Below are 15,980 nucleotides of genomic sequence, written 5' to 3' on the forward strand. Positions count from 1 at the left end.
CAAAAATCAAGGGCGGCATTTCAAGCTTGATAAACAAAAATTACATTTTGTAGAAATTCAAAGTACCAAACGATAAGTCAGCAACAACAGGAAGGAATACCGACAAATTTAATTAACATCAAAAACCATCAAAGGTATACATTAGCATTAGACTCATAAATATCCAGATGTGGCGTGATCCCCTCATAGTGCTGTTTACGAGTTATTGACGCTAAAAAAAAACCACATGCACTCATCAGGCTTGTCGGCGTTCGCTTCACGTTGCCGAATTTTCTTGCCATTATTTTCTTTTCAATTCTCTAATCAGAATGTTGATTTCTCAGAATGTAATGCAAAATGTAAGAAAACAATTCCATTTCATCACTTCCAACTGATCCTTCTTGAGAAATATAAGAAGTTTTATTATTTCATACAACATTCCTTTATTTTATAATATCTTTCATTTTTATATCAAATTATTAAGTGCTGGGCCTGGGCGCATTGGAATTAAGTAATGGTTCATCCGCATCATCTGATTGTTTTACTCGATAATCTCAAACAAAAAAAAACAAAATTCCAAGCTTCTCCTGAAATCTAAACTTAGCTAGTAATCTGAAACTGCAGGGCCCCCTTGAGAGGGGCGGCAAGTAATAGGCGGCATTATCTACTTTATCTGGGAAATCTGGATAACTGGAACAACGAATTAAATATTTTTTTTATTTGAAAGAATGATTTTTGATTTGACTAATAATTCTTATATCAAATTTACTAATCTTAAACATCTTTGCATCATGAATATCTGTAACATTTATTCGTATTTAAAATAAATATGTTCATTCGCATCATCCGGTTATTTAATTCAATCATATCAAAGAAAAAAACATTGTTTTAGCGTCACATGTAGTCAAAACTCAGCAGAAGGATCTGAAACCTCAATTAAATTCATATATTTTATCATTCATTCATTAGAATTCAGTTGACCACGTTTATTGTTTATTGCATTCCACTTATCCATAAAATCCATAAAAAATAATAGCACTTAATATACAGTTTTTCCTTCCTAAAATACTCAGTACAAAATCCCAAACCTGAAAGGTTTCCGATTTGTATTTTTGCCGGGGCGGTAGAAACGCTTGAGCAGGCGCTGGACCCTGATTATCCAATATTAATTTTTAACATTCTGCAGAGTAAGCTTCTGCTAGGGCGGCAAAATGGGCCTACGCCTAGGGCGGCAGTTTGACTAGCGATAGCCCTGTCTGAAAAAAAGAATCAGGCAACCTTCCTGAAAAAATATCATCCTGAGGATTTGCATTCAAAATTAGCATATAACATGATGAAAACTTTAAATTGGAATATCTATAGTCAATTCAAATTAATTATCTTGTGAAGGATGCCCATTTCTACGCCATTGAGTAAAATGCAATTATGGATCTTTTTGTGGATAACTGAAGCGGTTTTCAACACTTGTGAAGATTGTGAAGGTTTTCTTTGCTTAGTTCTTTCCTTCGTAAGCTCGCGAACTAAGCGAGTACAATATTCAAATGAATTTTCAAAAATTATTATTATTATTATTATTATTACATTGGATACAGAGTTGAGTATAAAACTATAAAACTCTTAACAAAATAAAACCTAATGTGAAAAAATAACACCAAAACAATTCAGGAAAAACAACACATACTGAAACATCCGATATTTGAAAATATATTTGACTTTATTCAAGAACTCTTGTCCACCCGATGTCGAACCCATTCTTGAACACGTTCACTGACGCAGCTCCAACAAAATCATGCGTTAGTTGATTTCAACACGATCACAAGCGAGGACAGATGACTCATCGAATTTGGAGATCAGAGAAGCAAGATTCGTATAAATGAGTGGCAATGTAATCAAATTAGACTTCAATTTTTGAGGACGGTATTTTGATTATCGAAGGGATTCCCTTTCTGTATTTAATAGTCAGGTCAGTCTCCCCAGAAGAACGTTTTCTTTCAAGCTCCTTGCGAAGGTCCTGAAGCTGCTTAATTTGAAGTGGCGTCTTATCATCATCTATTGAAATCCTCCTGTAGTTCTCAAAGGCAACAAGGACCCGTCTATGACGTAGGATATTTGCAGGTACCGCCGGGTTCGAAAACTCTACTCTGGGCGCCCCCTGTCGCAAATTACCGAGTCTTCTGGTCGCGATCACATCGCAGAGTGAGCCGTTCCTGATCTTCGAAATAATATCAAGGATTAAAGCTTTATCTGTTGTAACATCTACTGACTCAGGAACATTTCGGACAATGAGATTGTTAGCTCGCTTAACACAATCCAGTAATTCGACTGGATTAACGTACAATAAAGAGCCATCGGCTCCAGTTGCCGCTGCCGAGATGGAAGAACTAGCGATATCCTTCAAGGTCAACACTTCACTTTTCAATATAAGGCTAGCTTTCTCCAACGCCACGACATCAACCGATCCCAATTGAATCTTCAACCCCGAGACTCCCTCAAAACGGAATGGGAAGCTTTAAGGACACTGAACTCACCACTGAATTGCTGCAATGATGTTGCATGCTGCTTTAACATTTTGCCATGTGCCTCTACCCTTCTTACACAGCTGCTCAGTTTATCTGAAAGCTTTTTCTGTGCCTGCTTAATTTCAGCAATATCTCTAGCTATACTGTCGAGGATAGACAATCTGGACAAAACCATGTCCAACTGATTCGATGAACCCGTGATTTGGGACTCCGCCACACCTGTCTTACTCCGAAGCGGACGGAGATTATTGCTTTGCTGGCTGGACATTATTAGGAAGATCGAACTCCGAATAATGAAAAAAAGGATAAAAAACAAGGGATACACGCTTCACTCAGCCGAGGCCGATCGGTGAGACTTAAATAAACGTACAAGGTGGCCCTAGGATGAGAATAGGATAAAAGAAAACAGAGGATCAAAAACACAGGTGAAAATAAACAATAAGTCAGATCGGGTATGGCTCCCTTTAGAATGTGCTCGAGATTATCTCAAGCAAAATATGCAGAGCGTCAGGCCTGAATCAAATAAAAACCGAGGTAACGAGGATTCAAAATAAACAATATTATTCAAATTAAAGCAATATCAACAGATAATGCCTAAAGGAATCAATACAAATTATGTACTATCAAAAATTGTGGAGGTTTATAAATCTCATAGAACAGAAAATCAAATTATCTTACGATAAAACACTGAATAAATCGACTAATCTTGGAGCTCCACCGAAACGTGTTATCTCTCACAGGTTTCCACAATTGAATTGATAAATATTTCATTTTCTTCTTAAGAAGTTCATTTAAAACTAACAACTCCGAATTGTATGAAAGTGATATATAATCATCACCCTACCATCTGCGTCTACTGCGGCCTGCGGGACATAAGACTCCCCTAATAATAACGAATAATCAAAAAAAAGCAAAGTATTGATTTTCCTGCCTTGGCAGCAAAATTATTATTTTATATGGGGATAAAACATTCCACAGTTTTTTACAATCAAAATTTTTTGCCACTCAAGAGCGTAGAAATGGGGAGTTCTGGAGGTGATTACCAACCCAAGATTTTCAAAATATAAATTTTCAGAAATCTCGCAAGGACGAAGAACAAAAATTTCTCTATAAAATGAACCAATAATAATCATTTTACATTCCTTTGAAATCGACACGTCGTCAAAAAATCGGACCCGTTTACGGTTTATGAGTTTATTATCGCCTTCGAGATGAGTACTTTGTTCGAGGTTTATTATTTTCCTTTATCTATCCGCTTTCTCGGCATCGCCCCTTATTTGCCATCTCATCTGTGATTTTTGCATTCGTCATCTGTATACACTTACCAGTTGTTTGTATCATTCTTGTCACATAATTTCAATTCTGTAGTTATCAAAGACTTATCAGTTTTGAATTGACTATATCTACAGGGTGTTCGTGAATTGATGGTACAAATGAAAACGGCAGATTTCTCGGATCATTTCAAGAAAATAAGTCCGCAAACGCTGTTTTTGAGATACAGGTATTAAAGTTCAAGTTTTTCCCTTCACAAGATATTCAACTTGAATTGGCATAGATATTCCAATTTAAAGTTTTCATCATGTGATACCTAATTTTGAATGCAAATCTACAGGGTGAATTTTTTCTGGAAGGGTACCTACCCGCTTCTTTTCGCCAGAATTATTTTTTTGTGAACCACTGGTAGTTCAGAAAAGTTTAAAAAGGAATGCTGGTTCAGTACTACACTTTTTGGTTTGTTGTAGTTTTGTCGTATCTGCAATCGATTTCGAAAAAAAAATCGAACAGCTCTCTATTAGTAATTCCCAGAAAAATCCAAATTATTATAATAATCCAGTTAGGTAGCTGTGAAAAATTAATTAATTATAAGCCTTGGTATTTATTTACCAACTCTGTAGCGAAGATAAATTAAGATTCGATAAACTGGTTAAGCATCACAAAAAAGTAGGACTACAAGAAACACCCTGTATCTCGAAAACAAAGCGTTTAGGGACTCATGTTAATGAGCGATTTTATTTTTAAAACCATCCAAGGAATCTCTCATTTTCCTTCGTAACTCCAATTCAGGAACACCAAGTATTTATTTCATTTATTTATTTATTTGTTCCTGACCCTTGAACAGCTGAGAATTACTGCTAAGATAAGAACAATCGAATTGGTAAAAAAAAATATTTCGAGTAATTTGGTTCAAACTTCGTTGTCAAACATCTTTTTCTCACATTATTGATATGAATAAATAATATCATCAAAAAAATTTTTTCTCGATTACCCCCCCAACAAAAAAAAATCTACGCCCTCGTTGCCACCTCCCTTATTTCTGGATTATAAAGTGCTGCTAAGTCGCTATCACTGCCCATAATATAAATATGTCCGATATTTTTCCACAAAATTGTCAATAATTTTGTTTTCAAACTATAATTATTATGGACATACATACATATACATTTCCATAGCAACCAACCATTCCAACGATTGCGATTTCTATCAAATTACGTTTTAATATACCGCTACAGGAAATATAGAAAAATTATGGGAATTGTAATGATTCGCAAATACAATATCCTAAATATATCATTAAGAACAATCGAAAAAAAAATTATATGTTCAACTCGGCAGCAAAGTAGATTGACTGCCGCGGCTGATAGTCCATAGTAGGAACTATCTAGGCTGTCAATCTACTACTCTGCTGCCTAGTAAAACAAATATCTATTTTCAATCTTGCATTGTAGCTACCAATTTCAAGAAGAAAATTGGACGACATTCGAAAGTCTCCAGGTATTATATCTATTCTAAATGTTCAGCAAAAGGAAAAGTAGGACCAAATATAATTCTGTTGTGACTCTGTCTTCCCGAGAGGTGGCGTTATGGGCGTTGAGCCACTATACTACGGCCCCGGCAGGTTTATGAGGGTCACCGCGTTGCAGCAGAGTCACCTCTCCACGATGGTGTGGGTGGGTGTCTTAGGCAGAGATCGCTGGATTGCCTAACTGAAGAATCCAAAAGCGATCTCGGGATGAAACATGTATAATCCTCAGGGTGAGGGCGCACCTAAGTCCTAAGTGAATTTCGATCTTTAACTTCTCGCCAAAATACCACCTGAGAAAACGCAGTTAGAGAAAAAATTACAGCAGAGGTAAATGCCCCGAACAGCTTTGGGATATTGCGGTCCAAAGAAATATTAATACGATTTCAAGAAATTTGAAAGAGGGAGGGGAGACAAGTTGCGGCCAAATAAAGGAGAAAAATTCAAAAACCAGGATCTGGCAGGCACTGATATAAAAAACTATGAATGCAATGACATTTTCTCAGCACTGATGAACAATAAGGCCTCCAATGTAAGGTAGGAGGAGTATGGAAACACCATGAAGAAAATTTTATATTATTATTACTAGCTGACCCGGCAAACTTCGTACCGCCCTATAATCAAGAAATGTCTGTTACCTTTTCATCTGAATTAAGTTAATTTCTTTATTATGTTCGAGCAACACAATGCAGGGGCTTCATTTTTAAACTTAAATGCCTTGCAATATTGACAAATAACGTTCATTGGTCCAATAGCAACGATATGCAGTGTACTGTAGTCAATTTCTTTGTTATAATTAAATGCAGCCCTATAGGGGTTAAACGCAACACTTCTATTTTGTTGGTTCCGGTTCCATCGATTCCGTTCAACTTCATTCCGCGTTTCTCGTTGCTCATCAGTTTGACTTGCTTTTGTATTTCTTTGACTTGCAGCATTACGGGTTCTGCGACTTAAGTTTGTACGTCTAATTGCCGGCATCTTTAGAAACAAAATTCAACAGAAAATAAAAAAAAGGAACTTGAAATTATAAAGTCTGAATAAGAATTTATCGTACTACAATTATAATATTTGATTGCCATCTTGCAACCTTATTGCGGATCTGTGGATAGATTAAAAACGATAAAAATCGGGATTTAAAAATAGGGGTTGATCGTATAAGAGTGAAAATTGAGAGAGATATGAAATTTTTTATTCTGTCATGACAAATTAAAAATAATTCTTACCAAAAAATTGAAGTTTATAATTAACAAATAAAAAAAAAGTGGTTAATCGTAGAGGGATGAAAAATTGAGAGTATAATCAGATTTTTTTTTTAAGTCGACAGAATAAAAAAAAAATTCTTGCCAAAAAATTAAAGTGTATAATTCAAAAAAAAATAGGGGTTGATCGTAGAGGGGTGAAAATTGAGAGTAATATGAGATTTTTCATTTAAAGTCATGATAGAATAAAAAACAAATTTTGCCAAAAAATCAAAGCTTATAATTAACAAATAAAAAATAAGGGTTGAACGTAGAGTGGTGAAAAATTGAGAGTCATATGAGATTTTTCATTAAAAGTCATGACAAAATAAAAAAAAATTCTTGCAAAAAAAATAAAACTTTTTAATTACCAAATAAAAAATACGGGTTGATCGTAGAGGGATGAAAATTAAGGTTGCATGTATTTTTGTATGATGCATCATAACAAAATGAAAACAAAAAATTTTGTCTGAAAAATAAAAAAAAAAATTAAGGGGTGGACCACCCTTAACATTTAGGGGGATGAAAAATAGATGTTGTCCGATTCTCCCCCTCGACTAATATCCTCGCTAAGGATCACGAAAATCGGTCGAGCCGTTTCGGAGGAGTTCGATTACGCACCCCGTGACAGAAGAATTTTATATATTAGATGAAGTGAATACTATTGTGAGTGAATTTGTTTTTATATGGCCTAGTTCGAGTGACTTTGGATATACTATACCTAAGTCATTTCGTTCATGATCAAAACAATTTACTTTTCTTAATATTTGAGTTAACTAAGACCACTAATATATTTTCGTTCAGAACAATGAAACTTTTCAAAAATATGTGTCATCAGAGTTGCTGACACCTGTATCTCAGCTTTTGAGAGTCTCGGGGCTTGCACAGGGACCGTATTCTTGACAAGTGATCTTTCAAAACGTATACGTTCATTCAGTGTTCAGAGCACTGAAAGAACGTATACGTTTTGAAAGATCACATGTGGAGAATACGGTCTCAGACTGAATGAATTTTAGAGAAAGAGACTCCTCCGCCACATGGAAATCAAGATTTAAAAAAAAATTGATGGTAACAATAGTATATTGTGCAACAAGTGGGGAAAGTCCAACTTTTCTCGCGAGTGTGGAAGTTTGTGGCACGAGCCTGGAAGGCGAGTGCCGCAAACACACGAGCGAGAAAAGGACTTTCTCCACATGTTGCACACTATACTTTTCCTACAACTGCACAAATTTCAATAATTTAAGTAATGGACTTGATTCAAATCAAAATGGCCTTCGTTGACAGTATGTGCTAATTTATTGCGTTTCTATAGAAACGACTCAAATGCCCAATTTCATTGGTCTACCAAGCGAGGTGTGGGCAAAGTGCCGTGGGGAATAATATTTCCCACAGTATGAGCAATACATAGTTTTGGAATTGAGTAAGCTGTGGAGAATACGCTACTTTTCATAGCAGTTGTAGGAAAAATATATTTCAAAGTATCAATTGTTTATCAATATCATTCATTTTTTTAGGGGATACACCATTATCAAGAAGGAGACCACATTTCCAAAATGGTTGTTACGGCGAGTCGACTACATTTCCTTGCGTCACATTTTGGTGCTTCGTGACCCCAGGAATCATTACACTTACCAATTAAATTATTTATCTTTATTATGATACTTCATAGCATTACTGCTGCGCCGAACTGAATTTTGGTATAGTACTTTGAATATGAAATGAAAAAAAGAAGGAGACTACAATTTCGAAGGCTCTCATTCGAACAGAGTTTGTGGAGAAATATTACACAACTTGATAAAAGATTGAATCTCATAAAAAAAGGAAGAAAAAGTGATGAAGGAATTCCTTCTACAAAAAAAAATAGAGAAGCGAAAGTTATGATTAATGCACAGATAATTAAAATTAAAGTGGAGTAGTGAGACCCGTTTTGCAGTCACAGAGTCAAATCCAAGGTGTCCCACCCTGGATTTGTCTTTGTGACTGCAGAACTGGGTGAGGCACAGATGGCACCTGATCAACTTAATTAAAATCAAAATCAATATTCAAAATATATTGTTTATTTAGGAACATTACTACTTATGAATTACTTATGAAGAAATTGTTGTTCACAAATTAATTAAAATAAAAATCAATATTTACAAAAGGTTTATTTAATAATATTTCTGCTTATGGATTACTGCTTATGAATAATTATGAAGAAATTGTTTTTCATGAATTAATTAAAAAAATAATCAATATTTGAAATAGGTTGATTTAAGAATATCACTAATTAATTTGATAAAATAAATATTGATTAATTCTGTTCTGCAAGCATTGATACTCACACTCTGATTGTCAAGAGGTACATCAGATACATCTGTCGTCACGATCAAATTATTCAATTCTGAATCGTCAATATCATCAGGTACTAGAGGTAGTTACTCATTTTCCACAAGACAATTTTGTTACCAAACACAGTGAACTTGTATAGGTGATATTTATGTTTTTTCCATTCAAATGAATAGTATTTATATGCTTTTTTAGGTTTCTTTTATAACTGAATCATACTCGTATGCGAGTATGTGTGTGATTATGAATATGAGTTAAAAATGTTAACACATTCTAGTTTATTGAAGCGAATAACATTCATATCTTTATCGACTCCTCCCTTTTCGTTCATACTTCAAATGAACTTCATCTATATGCCTTTTGATGCTCTGTTTATAAGCTGAAGCAAAGTTGCACAGGTGACATCTATGTTCTAGTTTATCCAAATGAACAGCCTTTATATGATTTTCAAGGTTTCCTTTCTGGTTAGCTGCAAAGTCACAAAACTTACATTTATATTCTCGTTTATTCAAATGAACTGCAACTATATGCTTTTTGATGTTCTGTTTATAAGCTGAAGCATAGTTGCACAGGTGACATTTATGTTCTCGTTTATCCAAATGAACAGCCTTTATATGATTTTCAAGATATTCCTTGTTGTTAGCTGTATACTCACAAAACTCACATTTATGTTTTCGTTTATTCGAATGAACTGCTACTTTATGCTTTTTGATGCTATGTTTATAAGCTGAAGCAAAGTTGCACATGTGACATCTATGTTCTCGTATATCCAAATGAACAGCCTTTATATGAATTTCGAGGTTTAGCTTATGTTTAGCAGCATACTCACAAAACACACATTTATGTTCTCGTTTATTCGAATGAACTCCAACTATATGCTTCACGATGTTGAATTTATGAGCTGAAGCATAGTTGCACAGGTGACATTTATGTTCTCGTTTATCCAAATGAACAGCCTTTATATGATTTTCAAGATTTTCCTTCTTGTTAGCTGCATACTCACAAAACACACATTTATGGTCTCGTTTATTCAAATGAACTGCAACTATATGCTCTTTGAGGCTCCGTTTATAAGCTGAAGCGAAGTTGCACAGGTGACATTTATGTTCTCGTTTATCCAAATGAACAGCCTTTATATGATTTTCAAGTTGTTCTTTCTGCTGAGCTACATACTCACAAAATCCACATTTATATTCTCGTTTGTTCAGATGAACTACTTCTATATGCTTTCGGATGTTCTGTCTATAAGCTGAAGCATAATTGCACAGGTGACATATATGTTCTCGTTTATCCAAATGAACAGCCTTTATATGAATTTCAAGTCTTTGCTTATGTTTAGCAGAATACTCACAAAACTCACAATTATGTTTTCGTTCTTTCAAATGAACAACATCAAAATGCTGTTTTAGATTTCTCTCGTCATTTGTTGTAAACTCACATACTAGACATTCTTGTTCTTGTTCATTCGAAGGAACAGCATCCTTATAATTCCTAGTTTGATATTTATTAGATGAGTCATGTTCACTACTCAATGGCTTAATTTCAAAAGTAATTCTCTCATTGAAACTATAATCTCTCTTCATTTCTGTTTCATATCCAATCGACGATCTTATTCCATTCTCATCAATGTACTGGTCAACAATATCTATATCTTCAGTCTTTACGTCTTCGGTCTTTATATCTTCAGTATACTGCCCGTCAATTGTATGCTGGACACTAGAATCAAAGGAGTTAATAGGAAATTTTTAGGATGTTAAAAGAGAACACAATTTCAACATTTTTTGTTTCAGTTTCATGTAACCTGCAAACTTTCACATTTTATGTTTGGGTAATTTTAAGAGGATTATTTTTGCCATCTTTCCATTCGATAAAATTGTATGAATATCGTACCAGATTAATTTGTATCGTGCGAAGCAATGAGTTTTTTGATTAGCGACTAATACCTGTATTTTTTGAATATTTTGAATGAGTATACATTGTGAGAAAAAAAATGATGAATCACTATTCAAAAATAATAGTATTTTTTGAAAATATATGTACCGGGTTTTCACCATAATTTGACCCCCCCTTTAACTTTATTACTAAAAGAGATACAAAAAAATATTTTCTACAAATGTTTCACGAAATCAACTAGTGTTTTTCAAAATGATTTCACAAAACGAAATATATACAGAGTGGGCAACATATTGATTGCGACTTCATTTTTTTCAAATAAAACACCCTGTATATTTTTCTATATTTGACTACCTCTTTTTTTTACCCTGATTTCGAATATATAACATATGTTTGGCCTATTTTTCTTATTCTGAGTGCCACAGAGTTTCAAATTTTAAGAACCACTTGACAAGCTAAGTAATCAGTTTTCAAGTGGAATGCTACGATAAAAAAGAAAAATATGATGATATCTTAATTCAATCAAGAAAAGAATATTATAATAACAGAATACTGGCATCTGACAATAAGAATAAAAGCATGTGGAACATTTGTAAACAAATTCAAGGAAAAATATCTGATGGGACAGAATGTCGAATACATGGTTCCCCAGAGTCTATTTCAAAATATAATGAATTTTCAATAACCATAGTTCCAAACCTATTAAAACATTGTCATAAGTCCAACTTTCATTGTGATGTTAAGACTGATACTTCGATGTACTTGAAACCCTTTCTTCCTTCGGAAATTTCAGATTTATCAAATAAGTTGGAAAATAAATATAGTGAACTTAGTATATAAACATTGTAAAACTTAGTATAGTTTATGTAAAAGAGGTTTTATGTTATATTTTTAATAACTCTTTTAGACTTGGAATATTTCCTGATTAACTGAAAATGTCCATGATAGTGCCAGTTTTCAAGTCTGGAGATCCAGGAAAATTGGAAAATGATAGACCAATTAATCTCTCAAATAGTTCTTCTAAGATCTTTGAAATTGCTAGGGCCTCTCGTCTTATCAAGTATTTTAATGATTGTGACCTTTTCAGTCCCACTCTGCATGGATACTTAAGGGGTAGATCAGCTCAAACTGCGACTTTTCAGTTAACAACCAATATTTTGAAATTTTTTGAAGAAAATAAACTTGTTGCCGGTCTATTTATAGAGCTCTCAAAGGCATTCGATTGCATTAATAGAGACTATATGGTTAAAAAATTAGAACAATATGGAATAGTGGGAAGTGCCCTGAGCTGGTTTGCCTCCTATCTGTCCAACAGATGGCAGTGCGTTGAAAGAACAAAATGTAATGAAACTCACTTTTCTGAATGGCTAAGTAATGAATTTGGAGGTTTCCAGGGTAGCATCTTAGCATCTTCTAATTATACATAAATGAGCTGAGTGATGTAACAAATGAAGTAGAAGATTCAGAAATTATAAATTTTGCAGACATTATATAGTTGTGTAGATAATTGGTTTTCAAAAAATGGTCTGGTTATAAACACAAGTAAAACTAATGTCATTGTATTCAGAGCGAGCAATTCAAAAGAAAAACCTGCAGAAGTAAGTCTTAACAACCGAGTCAATAACACTGTTGAGAATACTAAATTCTTAGGAATAATAAATCACGAATTTCTAAAGTGGAATACACATATTAATGATCCGTTAAAAAATTTAATAGGATGATCTTTGCCTTCAGAGTGGTACAAGAATATATAAATGAAAATGTAAAAAAAAATTTATATTATGCCAACTATGAATCTTTATTAAGATATGATATAATACTTTGGGGTGTGAGTACATCTGTACAATCAGTATTCATAAGTCAGAAAAGTATACTTAGAATATTTTTGAATATGGGGTACCGGGATTCCTGCAGGGGCAAGTTCAGGTCATTGGGGCTACTTACATTCTATGGTCTATATCTGCATGAGTGCCTTCTCTACCTACACAAAAACAAAGCAGAATTTCTTAGAAATAATACTAATTTCACATACAACATACAATACGAGAACGGCCAATATAAATTATCCACAGCATAAGTTGTCTCTAACAGAAAGAAATCCATCCTATATGTGCAATAAAATCTTCAACAGTTTGCCAAATGATTTTAAAATAATACAAAATTACAGACTTTTCAAATCAAAAACCAAGACATTTTTAACAAATCTAGAACCGTATAATTTAGGGGATTATTTCATGTAGTTGTGAATTACTTAAGGTCACTGTTTCATTTCATGTTTTTCCTAGAGTAAAATTAATTATTTGTTCGATAGAGTAAATTTGAAATAGAGAATATATCTATCTATCTGAAAGAGATAGACCAAACATATGCTACATATTCGAAATCAGGGGAAAAAGAGCTAGTCAAATTACGAAAAAATATACAGGATGTTCCATTTGAAAAAATGAAGTTGCAATCAATATGTTGCCAACTCTGTATATATTTTGTGTTGTGAAATCATTTTGAAAAACACTAGTCGATTTCGAGAAAATTTTGTAGAAAACATTTTTTTTACCTCTTTTAGTAACAAAATTAAAGGGGGAGTCAAATTATAGTGAAAAACCCGGTACATATCGACAAAATGGGGGCAAAGATAAAATCTCAACGAAGTTTGTATTTCATTTTCCCTTGAACCCTTTGGCCGATTTTAGCTATTATTTTCTTGAATTGTAGCTTCATTCCTCAAGACAGTGGCGTACCCCGACATAAGCCTGGGGGGGGGATAAAGCAAAAAAAATCGTTGCCGATGTGCTTTGAATTCACAGATACTTTCTGATATTGATTTTCAATGCGAGAAGTTCGGAGCTGTACTTTGAAATCTCATTATTTTTTATCGGATTGTTTATTTTTATCAATAATTTGGAATTCTTAGCTCGTAAATAAAGAATCATTATGCCGACGACAGTCAGATTAGAACAAGCCTTTTGCTATAGCAGCTGGTTGATTAATTCGTTCATTGAATTTTCACACAATTAAATTATGAAGCGTTGTGACTTCCAATGGATATATCCTCCTTATCTCCCCTTTGCGTACGCCACTGCCTCAGGAACATAAACTATTCAGATGCCATCTTCATTTAATCCGTTTTTGTTAAATGCAGGGGTGAACAAAAAAAAGTAAAAATGAAGTTTTATTCGAAGTAAACTCAAATGTTGGTCCATCTTTTCTGAACATTTTCTCTCTTTATTTTTTATAGCGATATATTAAATATGAGCGAAATTACAACACTTCATATGGTACCTTTGTTGAACATGAAATTCATGTTTTGAATGGCAAAGCTCTTCAAGTTCATCTTTTTGAAACTGTTTTGAGGTCTGATATTAATGATTAAAAAAAAGTATAGAAGAAAACCTATGAACAGGGATATTTATACAATGAAAACTCATTCATCATATTAATGAATTGTTCTCATTGAATCAAGAAACAATTTCCATTTAACCAATGAAATGTTCATTATTACAATGTTATGTTCATTATTCGATCCGTTGTACTTGTTGTAACTTGCTTCAGTAACCCTCTAATTTTTTTGTTCCTATAATCGATAGAAATAATAAAAAATATAGTTTCTAATTTGAAAATCATTAGTTTTGATGACTTTGAATTGTACAAGTTCATGATCTTATAAACACCCTATACATTTTTGTCCAAACCGCAAGCAGTCTTATAATACTACGTACTTGCAGAATTGAAAAAAAAAATTTTTGCGAAAAAAGCTTTTTCGTTGAGTTTCTGCCTAAAATATGGCGTATTGCCGAAATTGTCATCAAAAATGCTATCTAATGATGAAATAATATATTGGATGTGACATTTGCAATTAATAATAATAATAATGAACGACTTTATTGGATAGATGCATTCTACTCAGGGGCGAACTCTAGCAATGCTATTCAACTTAATCCCCCGAGTAGAGTAAAACACAATAACATGATTTACATTGAATAATCATATGAAAAAATTTAATACTGTAAGACAAAAAAAAAACAGAACAAGAAGGGAAACATGAAATAGAAGGAAACGGCCTCTCGGGTCACTTAGTTATAAAACGATTACGATGACGATTAATTGATCTATGGGTAGGAAGTAGTAATCTGTTTCCGGTATAACCGGAAGTTGTAGAGAACTGAAAATATTTTAGGAAGAAAGATTGTCTCAAACGCCAATATACAAATTATCAGCTCAAAATAGTGAAAATTATGATCAGCTTTCCATGAACGTCTAATTAAGGCCATCCCGGTGAATCAGCCTGTATAACAACAAACAAGTAGCTAAGGATTTCAAACAAGTATGTTTCTGGGGAATCAAATAATTGCTGAAAATCGACCGAAGTGTTCAAGAGAAAATGAACTATAAACTTTGTTGATCTTTTTTTTCGTTTTTCATTTTTTTCCGTTCTCCTAATTTTGCCAATGTTGTATCATAGTATGAAGAACTATAACTACTATGGCTATACATATGTAACAAAAAAAATAAGAATGCGGGTTCATTCAAATACCTAACTCTCGAAATATTTTAAAGGTTTGTACAACAAACCTTTAAAATAAATAAAATAATAAAACAGAGATAAATACTCACTCATAGTCAAATGATATCCTATCATCATCTTGTCCCATTTCTTCTAATTCAGTCTTAACTCTTTTGTTGTGAATACTCATATATTTATATTATTCTGGGTACACATGGAGAATAGACCCCCGAATCTGCTACATGAAATTGGCAGCTACGTTGCCAAATCGAAAAATTAATCAGGTATTTGAAATAGTTCATAGAAAAGAGAAATATTTCACCAGTTCCCGCTACCGGTCGCGACAGTTATAATATCAGGTTACCTATATCTTTGAATATTTATTCTGATTCTGAATACGACTGTTACTTTTTTTTACTGTTGAAGCCAAGATGTTTATAAAAATAGTCTGACAGAATGGTCAAAAACGTATATATGTACATAGTATAAGAAATTATACGTATATAATTTTCATTTTTCAGAAGTAATATGTTTTTATGGCTCATTTTTCAAATGAGATAGAGCGATTGTTAGCACAACTGAGGGTTTTCTTTATTCAGTTCTTCTTTGTAAGCTCTGTGAACTGAGCGATTGAAATATTCAAATGAATCTTCTGAAATAAATTCTTGTTTTTGAGTAGTTTATTTGCAAACTCACAGCTCCGAACTGAAGAGTAGTAACGA

The 15,980-nt window shown here is 33.4% G+C and overlaps 1 protein-coding gene across 1 annotated transcript; it reads right to left on the reverse strand.

Annotated features, from left to right (window-relative positions):
- Window positions 1-8,600: 8,600 nt before the first annotated feature.
- LOC123671021 (zinc finger protein 64-like) lies at window positions 8,601-15,980 on the reverse strand. Its single transcript, XM_045604666.1, has 2 exons — window positions 15,369-15,980; window positions 8,601-10,580 (listed from the first exon to the last, which is right to left on the reverse strand). The coding sequence occupies exons 1-2, from the start codon at window positions 15,446-15,448 to the stop codon at window positions 9,170-9,172; spliced, it is 1,491 nt and encodes a 496-aa protein (XP_045460622.1). The 5' UTR covers window positions 15,449-15,980; the 3' UTR covers window positions 8,601-9,169.

This window comes from Harmonia axyridis, chromosome 1 (assembly GCF_914767665.1).
Source record: "Harmonia axyridis chromosome 1, icHarAxyr1.1, whole genome shotgun sequence".
In the NCBI taxonomy this organism is placed as follows: domain Eukaryota; kingdom Metazoa; phylum Arthropoda; class Insecta; order Coleoptera; family Coccinellidae; genus Harmonia; species Harmonia axyridis.

Bases quoted from the DNA above. Each gene is read 5' to 3' on its own strand.
- LOC123671021 (XM_045604666.1), bottom strand. From the start codon at position 15,448: ATGAGTATTCACAACAAAAGAGTTAAGACTGAATTAGAAGAAATGGGA. The intron at 10,581-15,368 runs GTGAGTATTTAT...CTTTGATTCTAG, and splicing joins AGGATATCATTTGACTATGA to TGTCCAGCATACAATTGACG.